This window comes from Gopherus flavomarginatus, chromosome 6 (genome assembly GCF_025201925.1).
Source record: "Gopherus flavomarginatus isolate rGopFla2 chromosome 6, rGopFla2.mat.asm, whole genome shotgun sequence".
In the NCBI taxonomy this organism is placed as follows: domain Eukaryota; kingdom Metazoa; phylum Chordata; order Testudines; family Testudinidae; genus Gopherus; species Gopherus flavomarginatus.
Genome location: NC_066622.1, coordinates 119,853,074 through 119,876,371, shown reverse-complemented (window position 1 = coordinate 119,876,371; position 23,298 = coordinate 119,853,074). Strand labels below are relative to the sequence as shown.

Genomic DNA, 23,298 nt, shown 5'->3' with positions numbered 1-23,298 from the left:
GACAAGGTGGGTCTTCCTCAGGCCTGAAGAGGTGCTTGAAAGTGTAAGCTCAAAAGCTTGTCTCTCTCACCAACATAAGCTGATCCAGTAAAAGATATTACCTCATCATCCACTTTATCTCTCTAATAATCTGAGACCAACACTGCTACAACACCATTGCACACGTGCGCACACACACACACACATATACATACATATATATAGATGACAAAAGCAGCATATTGGAATTGAAGTGAATTTCTGCATCAGAAGGGAATTTGTAGTCAGAAGCAATTAAATATAAAAAAGTGTTAATATTAAAACGCCCACTATCCAACTGCTTCTCCCTACAGGCAACATTCAAAAGCTCTCAGGCTAACCACATGTGGGCCAATATGTAACCAAAATTAATTAAAATAAATATATTGAGTTGAAATCATGCAGCTTGTCAAGCAATAGGGTTTTTTTTAATAATTGAAATTTTAAAATGTTTAACTTTTAAAATAATAAAAAAAAAAATTGAGCTATGCTTTTGTGACCAAAAGCTTTATACTGAGTTTGGGTGAAATTCAACTCTTCAGAAAGCCTGTGCACTCATAGAGTTAGATTTTTAGAAGAGCTCAGGGCCAGATTTTCAAGTGCTCAGTGCCCCCTATTGAGACCAGATTTTTCAGAAGAGCTCAGTACTCATGTAGGATCCGAATAAGAATCAGATTTGCAAAAGTACTCAGGACCCAATAGCTGCCATGGTGACACGTAAGGCTAGATTTTAAAAATAACCTAATCTCCAATGTACTGAGCTCTTTTAAAAATCTGGTGCTAGGTGCAGAATTCTTTTGAAAATTTCATTCTTAGGGCTCAAGTGGGATTTAATTAATTATTTCTGTATTCACCCAGTTGCCCAAATATATCTGACACTCTTGTTGGTGCTGCAGTTAATTATGAGTAATTGCATTCTAGTAGTGCCTAGAGACAGCACTGCTCTAGTGGTCAGAGCCTAAAGCAGAGCTGAGATTTCAGTTAAGAGTCACACCAAGGGTGGCAGCCAGAGTCAGATGTAGAAGCCGTACCAAGGCTTAAAGTGGAGTTAAAGTAAGAGTCACTTTACACTTAACCAGGTGTAAGTCTCAACCCCCAGACCAGCTGATCATTGATTTCAGCTCTAGTGATCACTAAGAGCTGATTTAGACTCTTGGTTTCTGTCTTTAAATGCTACAGGGTGAAGGTCTGGAGTTAGGGCAAGGAAGCAGGAACAAGGAGCAGGATGTGGTAACAGGTATGAAGTGGGAACCAGGCAAGGAAGCAGAGACTTTGTCTCTGGGGTTTAATCAACATCGGGTTTAGCAACTAGTTGCTCAGACAAAGCAGCAACTGGCAGCTTTATACTAAGAGGTGTCCAATCATCAGTCTGCTATTAGTGAGCTGATCCTGCAGAGTCAGCATATGTAGCCCCTGTTTGCTGGGTATCAGCTGCAGTTTCCTTGTGTCTCATTGTGCAGCTAGGTGCTGCACAAGTATATAACAAAGACAGTGACTGGCTCTAAGCACTTACAATCTAATTGAGAACATTTTTGTGCAGAGCAAGCTGTAAGTGATAAATGTTCACCTGGAAATTTGCTTTGTTCTGAAATGCATCCCTCACCAAATTGCCCCTGGTGAATCTTCCTGGACAATAAATACAAAAGTTTGGTTCACCTTCACTTTACACTTTGTTGGTGGTTTTGGTGACATTTTCTATCCCTAATTTTGTCTCTTGCCTGTGTCTAGCATTTTGTGTGTCTGTTAAATGCTCAGTTGAGTAAATTTTCTTGGCCTCCTCATGTATCCACATGAAATTAGTATGTGCATACAGCACTTTGAATAGTCTCAGACCTGGGGGGGGATTGTTTTAGAAAATCCTTCTGAAAAACCCATTGAGGAGGGATGCAAATGAAAATGTTTGTGTGCACAGGTGTTATGTTATTTAAAGTGCATATGCAGGTGTTAGCACCATGTAGATGCAGGTGCAAGTCTGATCAAGCTATTTGGCACAGGCAAAGTTGAGGCTGGCCTTTGAAAACATTAGTCCAGTCTATGAATGTAAGTATCAGTAATAAGCGTCTGTCTTGTTCATCAGGTATCACATGTTGTGTCATTTTTGCTCCAGCAAGTCAAAACTACTGATGGAGAGTAGAGGGCACATTTTTTAATCAAGCCTTGATTATCAAGGATATACACAGTAAGAGCAGCATATTGCTATCTGATCTCTGACCAGGAAATGGAATGACCTTCCTCATAGTATTTATATATGTTTTATGTATACCTGTTTCAAAATGTTTCCATAAAAACAATGAGGAGTCCGGTGGCACCTTAAAGACTAAGCAATTTATTTGGGTATAAGCTTCTGTAGGTCAAAAAACCCCACTTCTTCAGATGCTTCTTCAGTCAGAGGTCATCTTACTCCTCTCCACTGAGGCTATATATCAGCACTGACAGAACTCTACCCTGTGCAACTGTTTTGCTCGTTGCTGTTTTTAATATCTCTTAGCCTTACTGCTGAAAGAAAATTCTGTTTGTGTCAAACTATCCTCCCCACCTACATATTGCATACTAGCTTAAATGTTCAAGAACACTCATCTGGGGAATGACAATTAATCTCTGACCACTGTCACCTAGTGATTCAATGAGCACCCTGAAAATATTCTCAACATGTGTTTATAAATATTTTTTTTGTTATGACTTTAACAATATGATGTTGTCTCCATCAATGGAACTTGATGTCCTATAAATACACTTCAAAATAGGTAAACAGGACCACCTTGCCTAGACCATCAGCTAAGTATCCTGAAGAGGGCAGTGATTAGGGCATTAATTAAAATGGCCTCCAAGCTATGTTGTGTGTCAAAGCTCCTCCCAGGATACAAGAACCAGGAAGTGATATTAATATAGGTACAAAATTGATTTATTTAACTTCAATCAAGAGCATTCCACATTTAAGCTGCTGAAGTCTTATTGTCTTTGGGCCAGATCTTTAGAGGTACTGTACTTGAGCACTGCTGCACTCAGCATTGCAACATGTAACTGATTTAGGAGCCTAAACCTCATTTTCAAAAGGGATTTAGGCATTTACACACCTAAATCCCACCAATTTTCCTAAGTGCCTAAATCCCTTTTGAAAATGAGGTTTAGGCTCCTAAATCAGTTACATGTTGCAACATTAAGCACACCAATGCCTTTACAAATCTGGACTTTGTCCCTCCATTTTAAAATAAAATCAATTCAAACCATTATATGGTTCCATTAAGACAGTATCATAGAAGATGCAATATCAGTGCTACAGTTAACGCAAAGCATTCTTTATTAAGAATAGAATGCACTGCCATAAATGACATAATTAATCTGTGATTATGTCAACATGATTATTGATTTAGTTTTAGTTATTTAAATTTATTTTTAGACATTTCCAGTGAAATCCCGTTAGGCACGAAGGATCTACAGAGCCAACATGATTTCAATGGTAGCTAGGACAATTCTTGCAGTGAGAGCTTATCAACTTCAAGGAACCTGTCACAATCTCCATATTCATGGCACTGAGTGGGAGTCAGGATAAATAATAGTTTGTAATGGTCTGATACATCATAAAAGCTCTTTGCATGTCAGTGCATAGGAGCTACTGATTTTACTACCATATTTGGATAAGACATTGAGACATTTCCATTGAATTTGTTAAAGTTTTATTTAAACATGTTTGTAGTCCTCATGTAAGATGTAACTACTGTTCCTGTGAAGTAGCCAGTATTTGGAGCACTAACAACTCATCTACATTGAATTACACTAGAAAAAAATAGCTACCATATAAGTAATATGCAGAACTGTGGTTTCCTGGAAATGTGTAGTAACTTGGTAACTGTTGACTGTGGAAGGATAACCACCACACCATATCTAGATGCTGATACAGTTAGACTGACAGACAATGTATTATCATCAAGTAAAACATACCCACAATGCTTTACATCCCAAGCACTGGAGGAGAACATGGTTGGTAATTAAGAGAAGGTCCTGGCTCTGCCTGACATAGCTGCACAATAGGAGCAGAGAGCCTGCACCTTTCACAAAAAGACTGCAACATCTGTGTTCAAGGAAGTGCATTGGCTGCTAGTAGACCTGCTATCCCCTGGGTGCAGCTTGCTTTAAAAAAAAGAGTGTGAGGTGAGGAGAGGAGTATGTGGATATATGGTACATACCACAGAGCTGTCTGGTGAATGAGGGGTGTGTGCTCTAGCTTTTTAAAGGGAATATCACAAATTACTCTCACTCATGATGCAAATAGGAAGCTCTGTCACTGTGACCCTCCAAGGCAGAATGTCTCTATTTCCCCGTTGGCATGGTGCAATCATGAAAAACAGCCTTTACAAAATCTGGGGGTAGCCGTGTTGGTCTGTATCCATAAAAACAACAAGGAGTCCGGTGGCACCTTAAAGACTAACAGATTTATTTGGACATAAGCTTTCGTGGGTAAAAAAACCTCACTTCTTCAGGTGCATGGATCTGAAGAAGTGAGATTTTTTTACCCACAAAAGCTTATGCCCAAATAAATGTTCATCTGTCCGGTGGCACCGGACTGCTTGTAGCCTTTACAATGGAACTAAGTCTTCATTAAGTATTATATTCTGAATCAGTGCTGCACTATTGAATCAATAGTATGAGAGCAGATGAACTAAATCTCAAAATAAGACCTAACAGAGCTGCATGCACACATTTGAAAGACCATATTTTTCTACAACTTTCCATAAGAGAAGAGACATCAGAAAGTACTCCTTCACTTTCTAAAGTAGCTGCTATTACTCGAGAAAGATCTTGGAGATACCATGGATATTTTCTGAACGTTTCAGCTCAGTGTGCAATAGAGGTCAAAAAGCTAACAGAATGTTAGGAACTATTAGAAAAGGGACAGAAAATATCGTAAGGCCACTATATAATCCATGGCACATTTACACCATGAATACGGTGTCCAGTTCTGGTAAAAAACAATATAGTGGAACTACAAAAGATTCAGGGAGGGCTACAGAGATGATCAAGGGGATGGAACGACTTCCACATGAGAAGAAACTAAAAAGATTAGGACTGTTCATTTTAGAAAAAACACAGTTAATGGGGGATATGATTGAGGTCTATAAAAATCATGCATTGTGTGGAAAAAGTGGAGTGTTATTTACTCTTTCCCACAAACACACAAACCTGGGATTAACCAATGAAATTAATAGGCAGTAGGTTGAATCGAAACAAGAGGAAGTATTTTTTTCACACAAAGAACAATTAACCTATTGAACCGATTGCCATGGGATGTTGTGATGACCAAAAGTATAACTGGGTTCAAAGAAAGACTAGATAAGTTCATTTACAATAGGTTCATGAAAGGCTACTAGCCAAGATGGTCAGGGATACAACCCTATAACTGCGGCGACTCTAAACCTCTGGCTGAAAGAAGCTGGGAGGGAAAGACAGGTGGATCATTCCAACTGCCCTATTCTGTACTCTTCCCCTAAGCTCTGGTATTGGCCCTTGTCAAGCCAGGATACTGGGCTAGATGTACCATTGGTTTGACCTAGTATAGCAGGTATTCTGTTCCCCTTGTTCTTATCACCACAGGAAACCAGAGTAAGTGACAGATCCAAAGCATTCTGAGGAATCCTTTCAACAACTTTGGGCACCTGCATAGGCTACATTCCATGATCTAGGATGGCAACAGCCATGCCATCTTAGGTAGATCGAGCTTTGTTACAAAAATATATCAGTTACTTTGTACTGCAGTATCTTCTCATTTTGAAATGAATGTTGGTTTGAAACTCTTTATCAAACTCTACCATTTGCTGAAAAAAAAGATTATGCTTTTAAAAAAAAAAATTGTCAGGGCAAAGTCTTCCCTCAGATACATACGCAAAAAATTCTATTGATGTCAGTGACGTTACATGAGTGTAGCAGAGGGGACATTTGGGCCAATAACATTTACAGCGGTACTTTGGATTTTTATATTCAACTATTACATATATTTTTAGGTGGAAATTTTCTATTCCTCTGAAAAACAAGTGAAATAATCTAGCTGTAATCGGGGGTGGGACCCCATATTTTGAAACTGCTAATGAACGCCATTCATGCTCACTGAGGGGAGAGCATATCCCATTGTACAAATGTTATTTTTAAAAATACTCCTAAAAGGTCAATCCTGCTCCCATTTTAGCCAGCAGAAATTTTACCATTGACTTAGATGGCACAATACTAGGCCCTACAATTGTTAAATGACCTTATTTAGTTAGTTTTAAAATACCGTGAAGTTATAAAACTGTGCCAAAGATCCCCTTAAAACACTGCGCATGAATCTACCAGGAAAGCAGATGGAGATATGAGTTACCAGGGAAGCAGACACAAAGACATCAGACCAGATACTGAAAATGCCAGTTTTTCATTCATTGCTTTGATTCATCATTGAAGACACTCCAAGAAGTGGGAAATAACTGATCACCATATCACAAATAATTATGTCAGGTCTTGAAATATGCACTGAACCAACACAGATGTTTTCATTTGCGCCTGTATACAAGGTATGAGCCTCCTCGTGAACCACTGCAGCCAGCCACAACGTACCCACTGATTTCAGTGGGAGCAGAATCAGACCCAAAGTCAGTTCTGTTGAATATTTATCATTGTTACCGGCACTGTTGATGAGCAGGTCACAGTCAGAGGAGCTACTCAGTAGGAATGGTAAAGTGGCTTCCATGTTTATTTTCTCTTGTTTATATCTTCCAGTTTAAGAGCATAATTGCAGCTTTTAGACACTCTTCCCATTGGAGGAGGCTGGGAGCTGCATGAACTCATGAGGGATTGTCCTTCAGTTAGGCACAATCCTACCCAGAGCTCCAGGGTGAGCAGGGAAGTGAACACACTGTCACACCCGCTACTGGGCTCAGTATGCTCTCCTCACAACTAGTGAATGAGGGATTGTCCTTCAGTTAGGCACAATCCTACCCAGAGCTCCAGGGTGAGCAGGGAATGAACACACTGTCACACCCGCTACTGGGCTCGGTATGCTCTCCTCACAACTAGTGAACTCCAATGCCCAATGTAAAAGTGGGGCAGGGCTACCGCCCCACTTCCTCCCCACCCCACTTTGGTGGATTTGTGCCTCAGGGAGTGCTAGGAAGAAGCAGTCTCTGGTTTTGGGGGAACACATGGACTATGCTTTTGCACTGGGGACTGAGCCCATGGCAAGGAGATAGGGACCATATTTAAGAGTAGGGTCCTGCTCCATGCTGGCCCCTGCCACACAAAGGAAGGACTTGCAGGAGAGACTCTGTCCAGACTGAAGTGCTGATGAACTCCAGACTCCCAAAAACAGGTAAGCTCAGTCTAGGGGAAGCTGCATCTCAAAACTACTGTAATTTTCAAAGATCTAACTCTCACCTGCTTTAAGATTAAAGTCAATTCCTTCTGTAAGCCTACTTACTTGCTGTCCTGCCACATTGTCCTTCAAAAGATTAAATTGGGAAGCCCAGAGGGTGTATATGTAACTTTGAGGGGGTATTTGTAAGTGACTGGGTGGCCTGGAAGATGTGACACACTGGTTCCAGGCAGCATTCCACATCCCACAGAAGAGGGTGAGGTAAGAGGTCTGAGCCTGGGAGTATGCCCAAGAGTCTCAGAGCAAGAATCAGTGACTAGACTATACCCAGACCCTGTTGGCTTTGTACACGTGTGGGACCCAGTGGTTGGGTCTCTTATCAGACCGGTGACTGCACAATTGATTACTGAGCCAGTTTGTAAGAGGCAATTCTTGCTTCTGACACATTATCAGTCCTCCTACTATGACAAAGATAAGGCCTGGGAGGCGATAGAGCCATTCCACCATCCCTACACCAGCTGCAGAATCTCACTAAGATATGGAAGACTGTCTATGCCTCCCTTATGGCTCCTTTACATTGGCATAGTGGTGTTAAGAGGCTACATCAGCAGACAGAATGAGGGCCCTATGGCCTGGCCTCATATATGCTCAGTTTACCAATCAGAAGAGGCTTTTTTGACTGCCAGCCCAGCAAGCTCATCATGGGGTTAGTAAAACAAAGCAATAAGGATCCTCAAATACTTCATAATCTGTATATACAGTATAAAGGGCTATATAGTATTACAGAGCCAAAATTCACAGTCCCTACACAGTCACACTAATTAGAAAATACAGTAGAATACTCAGATAAAAAAATAAAATAAAAACCAAAACCCTCAACAGAAAAACACCTACAAAATAAATTAGTCTTTAAAACTTTTCTGAGCTAGTAGTTTTTGAAGTATGTTTCCTTTTTTAATCTGCAGACCTTTAATATGACATTAAAGGAATTATTAAGGCAATACCTTATGTTTAAAATGAATGATGTTCACAGTTTCAATCCTGCTCCTCACTGAAGAGAATGGGAGAGTTAGCATCATAGGTTATTAGAGTTGGAAAGGACCTCAGAAGATCATCTAGTCCAACCCCCTGCTCAAAGCAAGACTAATCCCCAAATGACCCCCTCAAGGATTGAACTCGCAGCTCTAGGTTTAGCAGGCTAATGCTCAAACCACTGAGATATCCGTCCCCCCCCCCCAATTTTACTTGCCTGCTTATGCATGAGTTTTGCCATTAACCCCAGCAGATTCAAGCCCAAAGACAGTCCTCAGACTGCACACTTCTATTTAGACATGTTTTTCTATTCCTAGTACAAAAGATGTGCTAAATTATCCACAGATTGTTTGGGCAATGAGAGACAGACCCCCTAAGGCTTTTAGATAGCAACTTGGAAAATAGCAGCAATTCACATTTACTTCTCCTCTGCCAGAAAAGTGCATGTTTTAAATATCTTCATGTAATTTCTTCAAAAACATTCTTCACATTTTCAGAAGAATGCTTACGGTGCCCTACTCAGAATAGTGTTGAACAGTTGTGTAAAATGCGTGGCTCATAAAAACACAGAGATACCTTGGCAGTAATGACTCATTACATATTACACACTTTTCCAAGAATACTCAGCCACAACTCCTCTGCATCCCAGATAAATCCCATCAGCTAATATCATCCATTTCTCAGGAGAGGACTTCACATCCCTTTCTAAAAGGTTGCGGCACCCTGGCAACTTTCTTTTGTCTGAGAAGACAGGCAAAATGGCTTTGCAAAGAACTATTGTTAATGTCTCTCTTAATCAGCTGGTATTCATGCTGAAACAATGAAACTGCTCCTCAAATTCATGACTCCCTAGGACACAGTCATACTCAACAGCCCAGAAAAGGCTGGCACTCTATCCAGTACCACACTTGTGCTTTGCATAGATCTCAGCCCACATTTGTTACATTTTTGGGTTCCACCCCACTTCAGGATAAAAGCAGAAACCAACCAGTTTCACTTGCAACTGGACCCAGCTTTGCTTAGGAGGTTTGCAAGCTTTTGCAAAAGTTTTGACAAACCTCAGTAGTTTTTAGAGTTGATGATGATGATGAATTTAACCAGACAATTTTCATATGGCTTCAGACTTCCTAACAATGCCTGCAGCATCTAAACAACTGTTCACTGAGTCCTTGTGTTTATTTAATCACTGAAGGAAGAGGACTCATCAAAATCTGTGAAATCTCCTCTAGGAGTCCATTTTTGCTTCTTTTATAAAAGGGTGGAATTCCAGGTGACTTCTGTCTATAACAGAGTGCAGAATTTGGCCTATGGAGTTGAAATTACTTCTCTTCTGAAGAAAATAAGAATGATGAATGAATTACTCAATGCTGACATGTTTGTTTGTCCCTTCCTCTCACCTCCTACTCTTCACTTCCAAGAGTTGTTGCTCCATATTGGCCTTTCTCCACACTTGTCTGTTGTTCTCATGTTTAAGCTCTGAAACAAGTGTTCACTAGCTGCTGGGAAGAATGAGCAAATCCCCCAGTCAGAGATGGAGGGGAGGCATGAACAAGGTAACAGATTGCAATGGGAATAACTGAGGTGGAACAATTCACAGCAATTATTTTAGGGGCAAGGAAGGGGGCGTGGTAAGAGCTGATATTTTGATACCTGCTTCTGGCTGCCTCTTTTCTCCTCTCCTTTCCTCTCTATTGTCTCTTCTCTACCACGTCTCATCTAACCTGTTTCCTTTGCTTCTCTCCATATGTCCTTTCATTTGTTTCCCTTTCCTCCTTTTCTTTTGCCCCATTCCACCTTGAGTTTATCCCAATTTCACATTGCATTCCTTCCTGTATTTCTCATTCTCTCCACTCCTTCCCTCATTTCTGGACCTTTTGTCACCCTTTTTTAGAGTGAGTTGTTACTTAGTGCCATTGCCTCTCTCTCAGGTTGATTCTATTTCTCTAATTTTTACTTCCTTGTACTTCTGGAACAGTATTTAAACATCCTCCAGCTTCCCTCAAACCGTGCTCATTCCTCCTCTCCTGCTTTCCTTTGATTTTTCTCTTCCTCCCCTTCTTCCCATCCCTTCATTTCTTCTCTTTTGTTATTTGGATTTTCTAAGTTTCTCTTCAGTTTCTCGGGAAAAGCCTCACCAGTTGCTGCCACTGGGCTGTCACTTCAGATATGGTGTAGGGCCTCCCGGTGAGTCAGTGCATGCAAGGAACTTGCAGCAGGATGGGACTCAGAAGAGAGGTACATTGAATGGTGACCAGATTCCTAGACATTTTGTGGTGCAAATAACAATGCTGATGTTGATAGGAATAGAATGGATTGGTTTGTGATGATGCAATAAATTGGAAAAAGCGGCGCTTTTCATATTCCACCCAGTAAGTGTCCCCGCATGCTTTTCACTTCATCCATTTTTTTTTTCCCTGGAGGAGAATGAACTTGAATGCTCTCCATGATATGCCCTTAAGGCCAAAACCTGTTTCCATGAACAAAACTGTTTCCATAAACAAACTAGAAGGGCTTTATCCCTAGGAACTGTTTATATGGACTGGATCACCAGTAAATCCAGGCTTCAGCTGCCACTACCAGGTATAAAGGAGAAGCAGCTGCCTCCATTAACTACACAAGCTTTTGAGCCACTGCATCTATACTATGAATAGGCCCATTGGCCATGCTCCCATCCTCCTCTGTTTCCACCAATATTCCTGATCTTCAGTGAGTGGCAAAGACCTTTGTGCTGCCACACACTGGAGTGTGTGGCAATGGCCCTCTGCACATGCCCTCTGCTTTTGAGGATAAGCTAGGGTGACCAGATGTCCCAGTTTTATAGGGACAGTCCCAATATTTGGGGCTTTATCTTATATAGGTGCCTTTTAGCCCCACCCGTTTTTTCCATACTTGCTGTCCCGATTTTTCACACTTGCTGTCTGGTCACCCTAGACTATGTGTATGGTTTCTTTAAATCTATAGCAGGTTCTAACCTAGGCAGAACCTCTACAGTGAAAAACAGAGTTGCTTTGAAATTATTTTTTCTTGCTGTAATAAAGTTCCTTGTTCAGTGTTTAGAGAAAGTGACTTCTGTGATTCTTTATTACTGTAACATGACAGTCCACACCCTGGAAACATGGCATTTCTATAGAGTTTTCAGACTTGTATTCCTGTGCAAAGGGTGAGGGGAGGTGAAGAGTCTAGCATTTGAATTTTATTTCCAACAACACAGAGCACTAACTAAACTTGATCTGATCAATTCCTTGACCCAGTGATAACCTGTGGCTTTTCCTGGCCTGATTGCAAGAGGCTAGTATATTTTGGTGCCTTCATTTTTTTCTCACTGGTAAACTCTCCAAGGTTTGAATCAAGTCTCCTACAGTCTAGTAAGCTTGGCTATGTTTTCCTTTAACACAGCATAACTCAGCAGATGGGTATTCCCTGGCTCTTTGCCAACATGTGTTCTATTTGAATAAGGAATATTCATGTCTTTGTTTTAATTAAAAAATGAGACAGTACCTCAGGTGATACAACAGCATCTTCTTATACAGGCCTTTGGGCCATAGTCACTTTGACTGCCCTCCCAGTCAACAGCAGCAAGGAACCAGGGGAGAGAGCCAGGTCTATGAATCCCCTTCCCTCCTACCTCCATCAGACCAGTGACCAGCCACTCTGGGACAACAGGCCACTCAGTCTACCCAAACCATGAGGAGGCCCATCATCCTGTCAGAAGCAGCTACTAGGGTAGCATGTAAAAGGCCGTTAAGCCATCTGAAGTCCTACAGCCATTAATGCAGGCAGCAGAAAAGAACTTTCACCTCCTGATATCACCAAACATTCCCAGTACTAGACTTTCTCCTTTTGGACTCTAACATCTGCTTCCATCACTTCCCCTGCTGACCTACCTCACTTCCCTCCCCCATCATCATAGACTATCAGGGTTGGAAGGGATCTCAGGAGATCATCTAGTCCAACCCCCTGCTCAAAGCATGACCAATCCCCAATTAAAATCATCCAACAGATTTTTGCCCCATCTCCCTAAATGGCCCCCTCAAGGATTGAAGTCACAACCCTGGGTTCAGCAGGCCAGTGCTCAAACCACTGAGCTCTCCCCACCATATATCATATACTTCTCCCTCACCATCTCTATTTTTATCCTCCCTTTTCTATCCCTCTCTATCCACCTATTAATGTATCATTCCCCCCTGCATTTCCCTATTCTCTTCTTACCATCCTTCCTTGCTTGATCAAATGATGAGGAAGGAACAAAGGAAAGTAGACACACATTAAAGGGTACAGTTATTTAGAAACAATAAAAATATTTAAAAACAAAATATAACCTGATACCACTGTGGGCCAGATTTTCACAAGAAAGTTCAGCATCCAGAAATTCAGATGGTGACATCTACAGTCAGATTAAAAGAGCACTGCAGGTAACATTCTGAAGTGTTCTCAAAATCTGGACACCTGTTTTGGTGCCTACACGAATGTGTTTGAAAATTCAAGACCTAGGTGTTCAGAACTAGCTAAAGCAATCCCATAATATTAGTCACTTTTATCCTTCTTCTCTTTAAATCCCACTTGTCTGTCATCACTCCTAGTTAGTCATCTATTCTGAAGATGAGTACTGCCCCTCACACTTTTGGGCTGAATACATGATAGCTAGGAACATATTTTCTTCATGATCCAAATAAAACCAAGAAACCTGTACTAGTTAAGCTTACAAATAAACTTGCATGACATAGCAGATGCATATTCATCTGGATGAAGATTTACACCATCTCTTTTGAGTCATTTAAAATGCATTGTGTTTTTCTGAAAAACCATAAAAGCACATGCCCTGGTAAAGCTTCAAACTGATAGGCTATCTATAAAATGCAAACACACACATACTGCATGTTAGGAAGGTTGACAGCAAAAGTTAAGCATCCATTGCAGCAAATATTTTTCCTCTAGTGTTTTAAAATTACGCTTTGTCATTCCAGATTCATTTATCAGCCCTCTTAAGCTTAACATGGAATCTCTGCTTTTAAACAATCTCTGAGATAGGAGATTAAAAGAGCAGAGTTTAACCAAATCAAATAGCACAAAAACAAGTTACAATTTACAAATGGGAGTCAAATATTAAATAAGGACCTGATCCTGTTCCTGTGGTAGGCAATAATGGTTTGGCACTTTACTAAAGCAGGATCAAGCCCCAGGGGCTATTTGAAAGCATGCACACTGTCATTACTTAAGAAGGGCTGAATTTTGAGCCTGGCCTGAACATCTGAGACAGGCACTATGCAGATGCATGGGTACATGAGAAGGAAATTGAACCCTGCTCCTTCTGAGAGTCAGTAAGAGTTCTACCCATTGCCTTTAATGAGGACAGGATCATGCACCTTGTTCAGAAGTTTAAAAACCAAGAAGTCAATGTGTGTCAAATGTAAATAGGGCCTCTTGCCCTGATGCAAACTGCATAATATAAACTAAAACCCAGCAACATGACAAGACAAAGAAGTTATGTGCTGGTATAAATAATAGCTGGCACAAGGGATGTCTAATGTATAAATACAGGAGATGTCTGATCCTTTGCTACAGTAATTACCTATCACAGAACAATGAGGAATAACTATAGCAAACTCGTCGTCAAAGGCTCCCACTCCCACACCAGTATGAAAAAGAAAATCAATACCGGAAATTACGGTATAAAAAGGGAGTTTGTTTTTACCAGAGTGATTGTTTTTCTAACACTCTTTTACGGTATGGGATACAGATCTTGTTAAATCCTGCAACCCCCTACTCACTGAAGTAGTTGCAATAGTACCAATGGGATTACGTGCTTGAATAATGCAGAGAGGTCAAAGGAGGATTTGAATGTATATTGCATGATTAAGATGCAAAATATACACTATATTCCTTAAGAGAACATTGTACTTGTAGGGTTTAATTCTAATTGCTTTTATAGTGGGGTAGCTCCACTGACTTCAGCGGGGGCACTTTTGATGTCACTTGCATCAATGTTAATCAGAATCAGGCACAGAGAAAGGAGCATTTAAAGAAAATTCAAATATTTTCTCCCTCTTTTTGCCCCACGTACAACTCCATTGGGCCCAAGTATGGCCGCAGGCAAGGAGCAGGTAAGCACCTGGAAATCTCTAGCAGAGAGAGGAGTAGAAGGGATAGATTTCCCTTTCTAATTAATGCTTTCACAAAGTATGTGCAGCGCTTGCTCTGTTGTCCATGAGTGAGGCCATGCTGGGCAGCGAATAATAAAAAATTCCACCTAGCTCTTCACAAAGGAGGTCAGTATCAATATCCCCATTTTATAGATGGGGACACAGAGACACACTGAAGCGAAGTGAGTTGTCCAAGGTCAGCCATCAGGCCAATGGCAGAGGCTGGAATAGAATGCAGGCCTGCTTAATATCAGTCCAGTTCTCTGTGCTATTATATGTAGTCTTATCAACTCCTTCAGTGATTTTGCATTTTTATGCCAACTGGGGAGGTAAAAATTCCGCAAGGACATATTACTCCAGCAAAAGGCTGATGGTTCAACGCAGAGATAATTTGAATGGTAGACCTAACAGGATGAATTTTCAAAAATACTATAGGTGCCTAAGCTATATATTCTAAAAAGGAGCCTGGTCATGAAGAGGTTTTTTTGCACACAAAATGTGCAATTATGTGTGTAAAAACAGATAACTGCAAATGCAAAACATCAACTGTGTGAGATTCATAGGTCAGATCCCTCACTCTGCTGCCAGACATGGGACTCCAGAATGCTTTCAGTATTTACAAGGGACAGCATCTGAGTTTCTGGGTTCTGCTTTTCCAGAATGGGGTACATAGGCCACAGTCTCCAAGGAGAGAGGAGGAGCTGTCCCTTTTCTGGCAGGATGTCCCTTGGAGATGTTGTAGAATGAGGCAAGCTTACTGGCCACACTCAACTCGATGGACTCCAACCAGAAGGAACATGCTTAGTGCAGTAGCAGATGCAGGAACTCTGATCAAAATGTATATCATGTTTTGTTGTTATATCTTCAGATTTTTTAAAATCTTTTTATATCCTTTTGAAATGAGGTGATGTGCAAATAAATATTATTGCCAACGTTGACTTAATTTATGTGACTCCAGTGTATAAAATTAATTTGTGATTGCTGATGTACTAATACATTTTGGGGATTAGAGATTATAGTCCATCATGAATGAAAAATGGATATTTGTTAAATATTGGAAAACAGACAGGAAACATATCAGGAAATTGCACACTGGTTTAAATAATTGTATTTGGGTACACAGGGTTACTCATCATTTAAGTGGTAATGATGAGGGTTAAAGTGTGTTGTCCTGCTTTCTTGAGGTGTAGTTTAAGGGTGTGGTAATTTGCTACCTTCAGATTTGTTTTCCATATACACAATACTTTATAAACAGCATGCATTTATCTTTTTTTCTGTTTAATTGCTTGCTCTAACTATTCTGTCCCATCATCTCTTCTTTTTCCCTTTCTTTCTTGAGGAAAAAAATGAACAAACTTAGATCAAACTTTAGAATCATAGACAGCAAAATTAGCATGTACTTACAACCAGAGAGAGTTTCTCCCTTGTGTGATAATGCCAGTGAACTTTGTTAGCCTTCGAGCATCTACTTCAATCCACTGATATGGGTCATTTCGTCCTGCACACCAAGCACCATCATAAAAATCATTTTCATTAACACCTGCCTGAAAAGAAGGCAAAGTTGTCTTTATAAATCATCATTGATAAATCAAAAGCCTTTCATGGAAAAAATAAGAGAACATGAAATCATCATTCATTCCATTCCTTCCTTTGGTCACACATATGTTTTAAGATTTTGATGGAGTGCCCCTTCTCAGGATCTATATACATTGGGAAAGCAAACATCGTGGCCAAAGTGGAAAAATATTTTAAAATCATTTAAAAAGCCAAGATCCTGACACATAAATTTAATTTAGAGTTGACTGGCCTGATTTTGAACAGGGCTTCAACCCAACCTACCTTTCTGTGCCAGCAGTCTCAGAAAGGTCTCTGTCCAGCACAAATTACCCATGTGGTCTTCTGAACTGTGCAAATGTGCAAATGTCTCTGTGATAAACTGACTCACTTAGAGGAAAGACTCCTCTGCTGTGAAACCCTGGCCTTCTCCTCCAAAAGTAGTTTTGGAGAACATGCAAATGGGATCAACACATTCCACTCAGGGACATTAATCTCCATCACTGGGGACATCCAGGCCTCACAACTAGTCAGGGTCAGAGATTATAACAGAACTCAGGAATACTTGATGCCTAGTCCTGCATGTAAACCACTAACCATAAATGTCTTACATGTATTGTATTTGTCAAGCACAGTCTTCCAACTTTTTCGAATGAGGAGGAATGACTCAGAGCTGGCCATATAAAATCCAGATGAATGCAACTGAATCTGAGGAAATTGCAATTAAGCAATAGCTACCTGATCATAGGCCATTTCCTGGGAAGTTATGACTAGTTGCAATGTAATTATGTGTGGTGGCACTCTGAGGGCTGTTAGCTTCACCTGGTTAGTAAGCCCCTGTAAATACCCTGCACCCAGGTGGTTATTGCTATTATAAAGGACAGAGGCTCTTTGCTTTGTTCAAAGCCACTACACACAGGCTTTTAAACACTTGTATACTTCCTCTTTACTCTGTTTTTCAGGAGTTATAAAGTGCACTTCTTTGCAGTCCTGGCAATTCCAAGAATGGCTCACAGGCAGTTGTAATGCTTGGTATCTCCCAAACAACTCCCAAGAGCTAGCCAGGGAGACTTTATATATATGCATTAAAGATAAACAGTATAAAACACAGGTAAAAATGCATTTTTTCTGTGATACGATTTCATTGGTGTATATGGAAGTAAGCATGTGGGTTATACATCTGGGAAATGTCTAGAGAATTAATGCCTGACACATAAGGGATGATTCACGCAATCTGACTAAACATTCAATAACTTAGATCCATACTTGAATCTAGAAGTCTAAACTTCTGAGGTGATCAAAGTTGAGATTCTAGTGAGGTCACACACCCAAAGTCTTTGATTTCACATTAGTTCAGTTAGAATTCCTGATTTTTCCAAATTTGATAAAACCCAATCAAATTATAACACAGAAAATGAAGTTTACACGCAAGTCCAACTGCAAGGGGTAGGGGAAATTCTATCAACACTGAAAGATAAATTCTTCAGAAAGAGGCAAATACTGGGAAAATAAGACAGAAACTAAATAGGAACATTGCCAAGATTGTTTATGGAGAAGCGTCATTACTTTTTTCCAGGGAGGTTTAGTTAAAAATACATTTTAAGATGACGTGAAATATGAACTATCAGGATGTGACAAAGTTACTTGTCAAGGAAAGTCAAGACTCCCAAGGGGGCTTGATTCACCGTTGCAATAGTCTAGTTTGCACTGTTGTAACTCCATGGATTTAAAATGGAGTTACATTGACGTAAAACTAAGGTAACACAACAGTGCTTCAGGACCAGAGATTGACTCTTTCACTTGCACCAATATAAAATCAGAAGTAACTCAGCTGAAGTCTATGGAGTTAAACTAGTGTAAATATGGTATGAGAGAGAGAAGAATCAAGCCCTGGCTTGTTAGTGTAAATGGTTTAAATAGGCATAGTTCCACTGAAGTACTGACTTGAGGTTCTGGCCCCCTGACTAACAATAATCCTTCAACTTTGAGTGAACATGCCCTTCAAAGCCCACAAGTTTTTGACCAGTCAGCCAGCCATCTGCAGGGATAGATTTTGTTTCCTTCCAGTGATTTCTGGTGTGTTTTTATCATCATTATTATCATCATCATTGGGGTGCTGGAACAACTTTTATAGTGGGGATGCTGAAAGCCATTTAACTGAACTATAAACCCTGTATATGTAATGGAAACCACTTCAAGCCAAGGAATGGGGCAGCACCCCTAGTTCCAGCACTTATTTTTGTTTCCTTCCACTGAAGCATCAGGGATTACCATGGCTGGAGATGGGACATTGGAAGGGGAGGGTCAGGGCTTTGAGGTGGTACTGAGCATTCTCTCTCTCAGATTCTTGGCTGGCTGGTTGTTGCTTACTTGCTCAGAGACACTCTAACTGATCATGGTGTCAGGAAGGAATTCTCCCACAGCTCAGATGGGCAGTGACCTTGGAGTTTTTTTGCCTTCCTCTGTAGCATGTGGGTGCATGCCTCATGCCAAGATTATCTGGATATATCTTATTGAATCATTTACTTGCCCTTGCAGGTGCCTCACACTGGTGCACCTTGGTCCCTCCTATTCTCTGCCAATGGTCCATACTGGTCTAGTCTCCTGGGAGCTGTAATGCTTTAGTGTAATTTAAGTTTTTGATCCAGTGTGCAGGGGCTGGATGGTGTTGATGGTCTGTGATATGCAGGATGTCAGACCAGATGATCGGGTGGTCCTTTCTGACCTTAAACTCTATGACTCTGTTGCTGGTTGGCTCCTGCTACAATGTAATCCAGAAAGTAACTAACTGGTAGTGTTGCCATGAAACTGAGTCTCCACTCAATGGAGATGATGAAATAAAATATGTTGAAAGAGAGATAGGCCTTGAACTGTAAAGTTAAGATCCAAACTCCAGCAAAGTTAAATCAAAGTTGATTGAGGTTTTGGTTCAGGCCAACCTCTAATTCAGAATGAGACCATTGCTTTATAAATGGGACATCTGAGGGTGAGGAAAAGGTGAACGTGGCAGTGGATGATAGAAAGGAGAATGGAGAAGAACAAGACCAGCGGTATACAAGAAGCATTGTTTGTACAAGTCACTGAAGCACATCCTTAAGGCCCATTACTTTCAATAAAATGAGATTACATAGTAAAAGTTAAGCAGACCTTTAAAAGTTTTGCTGAATATGCCTGGACTTCAGCACATGCTGAGCCTTAAGCATGTGCTTAAGTGCTTTTCTGAGTCAGGGACAGAAAGAGGGCATAAAGATGAAGTCTTGTGATACTTGTTTCTATTCTGTTTTTTCCTTCAACTTTTCTCCAGCTACTAGAACATTTACTATGTAATTTATCAGCAATTTGTTTATTGCTGTTTAAATATACTATTTTTAAAAATCAAGATGCTTAATTCATCAAAAATTCTTAAAATAGGCTTTTCCTGGGGAAAAATATCCTAAAATTAATTAAATTTTTTAAAGCCATGGTATTGTAATTTGTTTTTAAAAAGATATTTGAAGTCCTTAAACTTGCCTTATGGCCACCTTTATATTTTGTTTTCATAAACTTATGTTCTTAATTAACTCCTTAGTAGTTTAAGTTGTGATAGACCTCTTTTCGTGATTGTAATTTTCATTCCTGGTTATGTGATACCTATAATCAAATGTTCAGCCAAAGATGGATCAAAATATACATTCCCATGTAAAATATTTACATCAATTTAAACTTCCATGTATTTAAGGGAGTTAAGGGATTAGAATTATGATTTAAGCATGGCCAAAAGTGTAATATTTTGAGAGTTCATTTTTAAGCACTGATTCAGTAAATTTATAACTAATAGGATGAAGGGATTAGTGGAAGCAGGAGAGAAGATGGGCTGAAAGTCAACCAAAGTATTAAATCAGACAATTTTAGTCTTTTAATTTGCATGTTAAATACTTCCATTTTAGAGATTTCAAACTCTGAATCCAGGTCCAAGTTGGTAAAGATCTATATTACATTATATTTGGATCTATAGCCAAATCCCCAAATCTAAATGTTCTTGAACTTGGAGTTGGAACTTTTTCAAAGTTCCAGGTGTTCAGGACTGGTAATCTGATGCAGACCGCTACAGATTGCAAACCCAGATATAAGACAAGATCTGGATCTGAAATCTGTTTATGGAGTTTTGATTATGGCTCAGCTCTCAAATATATTGTTTTTTAACCCAGTGCTGGCATGTGGAACTAAATGGCAGCACTTTCAATGACTTCAGTGGGAGCAAGGACAGACTTTTTTACCATATAATACATGCCAAAGCAAGTTCTTTGTTGCTGTGCCCACTAGTAAAGTCAATGAGTTAGCACAGGGTGTATCTTAGTGCAGGTTCTGACTACTTTTGAGTTCCCTCATTTTGGTATGATATATTGTATTATTCAATGTTGCAGACAATGGCTGACAGTTGAATCTAGACTGGAAATTAGGTGTACATTTTTTAACAGCAAGGTGTTTATTTATTTATTTTTACACATTCACACCCACCTCAGATATGTTCTAGCAATTATGGGGGTGGGGGAAAAGAGTTCTATGTGTTGTACAAGAAGTCAGACCACACGATCACTATGGTATCTTCTGGTCTTGAACTCTGTGAATCTACACCTATAAATGTGGTATTAAAGTACAACATAGGACCCAGTTATGCCTGCAGATATGTATCTCCCATTAATTAAAGCACTTCTATTAAATATATCAGCACATTTTTGAGATAGTGGCCAAGTTCATAGGATTTTAGACAGAATCAAGTGCCATGGGTTCTACTTCCAGTTCTGCCATTGACTCAGTGTGCTCTTAGAGAAGTCATTTAACTTCTGTAGGACTCAATTTCACCAGTTGTAAAGTTGGAATAGTAATGCTTGCTTACCGCTGTTCAGCGGTTTGAGATCTTTCAATCCAAACATTTTTATAAGTGCTACGTATAACATTCAATATATGCAATTATATATATATTTTCCTGGTATGTGCTTTTTTTAAAATGCCCTCTAAAATTGCACCTGCAATGATTAAAAAATTATATAAAATATAATATAAAAAATGTGCATGCACAGCTAAATAGGATTTCAGCAGATCATTGCTTGCATATCAAGTCCCTGTAAATTCAGCTGTTAGACACTGAAATTCAAGCAAAATTGTGGGTGCAAATGATTGTTCATCTGGTACCAGAGTGTATATTTAGAAGTAAGGCTGAAGTCTCATAGAAAGTTCATCCATCTTTTTAATATGACAGCAGAGCATGTCTTCTCAATTCATAATTATGGTTCTTCTTCCAAATACAAGACAATAAAAATTGTCCCATACTATGACAATTCAAAGAGCCTACTTTTGTAGCAAGGGTGAAGATACTAAGCCCTAAATGTACTAAAAATACAGAGGCAGAAATTTCAGTCTTCTGTGAAATGAACACCCAGTAAGTCAGCTGCAATGCAAGTAATTATTTATACCTGTAGCAAAATCTATCCATGCTTAACTTGTAAATAATTCCTAATGGGATGAGGACAACAGTTAGATCCTCTAAAGGCAATAATTATTTCACCACAGGGAGCTTGTAGATCTGAAATTGCTCAGGACTTATACGTTCAACCAGCTCATGATCCTTTTAGAGTAGTTACTGCCAACATAAAGGAGTGGCAGCATAGAAATATCATGGTGCATAATACAGTACATCAAAAACATAACTATCATTTGCTTAATTATAATTGCAAAATGTCATTAGCATTTCTTTAGTTTGAAGAAACTTAAGTACCATATTTGTGTAATAGTCAAAAAATGATTAGGAGTACTTGCAGCACTTTAGACACTAACAAATTTGAGCATAAGCTTTCGTGGGCTATATCCCACTTCATCAGATGCATGCAGTGGAAAATACAGTAGGAAGATATCTATACACAGAGAACATGAAACAATGGGTGTTACCATACACACTATAAGGAGAGTGATCAGTTAAGGTGAGCTATCAGCAGAAGAGAAAAAGAACTGTTCGTAGTGGTAATCAAAATGGCCCATTTCCAGCAATTGACAAGATGTGAGGAACTGTAGGGGGGAAAAAACAAGGATGGGGAAATAGTTTTACTTTATGTAATGGCCCATCCACTCCCAGTCTTTATTTAAGAATAAATTAATTTAATGGTGTCCAATTAGCAAATTAATTCCAATTCAGCAGTCTCTCACTGGAGTCTGTTTTTGAAGTTTTTTTTGTTGTAATATTGCGACTTTTAGGTCTGTAATTAAGTGGCCAGGGAGATGGAAGTGTTCTCTGACTGGCTTTTGAATGTCATAATTCTTGACGTCCGATTTGTGTTGATTTATTCTTTTACGTAGAGACTGTCTGGTTTGGCCAATGTACATGGCAGAGGGGCATTACTGGCACATGATGGCATATATAACATTGGTAGATATGCAGGAGAATGAGCCTCTGATAGTGTGGCTGACATGATTAGGTCCTATGATGGTATCCTCTGAATAGATGAGGGAAGAGTTGGCAACAGGCTTTATTGCAAGGATAGGTTCCTGGGTTAGTGTTTTTGTTGTGTGGTATGTGGTTGCTGGTGAGTATTTGCTTCAGGTTTGGGGGCTGCCTGTAAGCAAGGACTGGCCTGTCTCCCAAGATCTGTGAGAGTGATGGATCGTCCTTCAGAATAGGTTGAACATCCTTGATGATGTGCTGGAGAGGTTTTAGTTTGGGCGGGGGGGTGAAGGTGATGGCTAGTGGTACTTTCTTTGTTGGGCCTGTCCTGTAGTGGGTGACTTCTGGGTGCTCTTCTGGCTCTGTCAATCTGTTTCTTCACTTCAGCAAGTGGGTATTGTAGTTGTAAGAATGCTTGATAGAGATCTTGTAGGTGTTTGTCTGAGGGGTTGGAGCAAATCCAATTGTATCGTAGAGCTTGGCTGTAGACAATGGATCGAGTGGTGTGGTCTGGATGAAAGCTGGAGGCATGTAGGTAAGTATAGCGGTCAGTAGGTTTCTGGTATAGGGTGGTGTTTATGTGGCCATTGTTTATTAGTACTATAGTGTCTAGGAGGTGGATCTCTTGTGTGGAATGGTCCAGGCTGAGATTGATGGTGGGGTGGAAATTGTTGAAGTCATGATGGAATTCCTTAAGGGCTTCTTTTCCATGGGTCCAGATGATGATGTCATCAATGTAGAGCAAGTAGAGTAGGAGTAATAGGGGACAAGAGCTGAGGAAGCATTGTTCTAAGTCAGCCATG

The 23,298-nt window shown here is 39.9% G+C and overlaps 1 protein-coding gene across 1 annotated transcript in view; it reads right to left on the bottom strand.

Moving 5' to 3' along the window:
* The window catches only part of CPXM2 (carboxypeptidase X, M14 family member 2), a 121,866-nt gene that overhangs the window by 58,064 nt on the left and 40,504 nt on the right, over window positions 1-23,298 (bottom strand). The window contains exon 4 of the mRNA XM_050959402.1: window positions 15,931-16,070. Coding sequence (XP_050815359.1) covers window positions 15,931-16,070 — 140 coding nt within the window. The remainder of the gene's footprint in view (window positions 1-15,930; window positions 16,071-23,298) is intronic.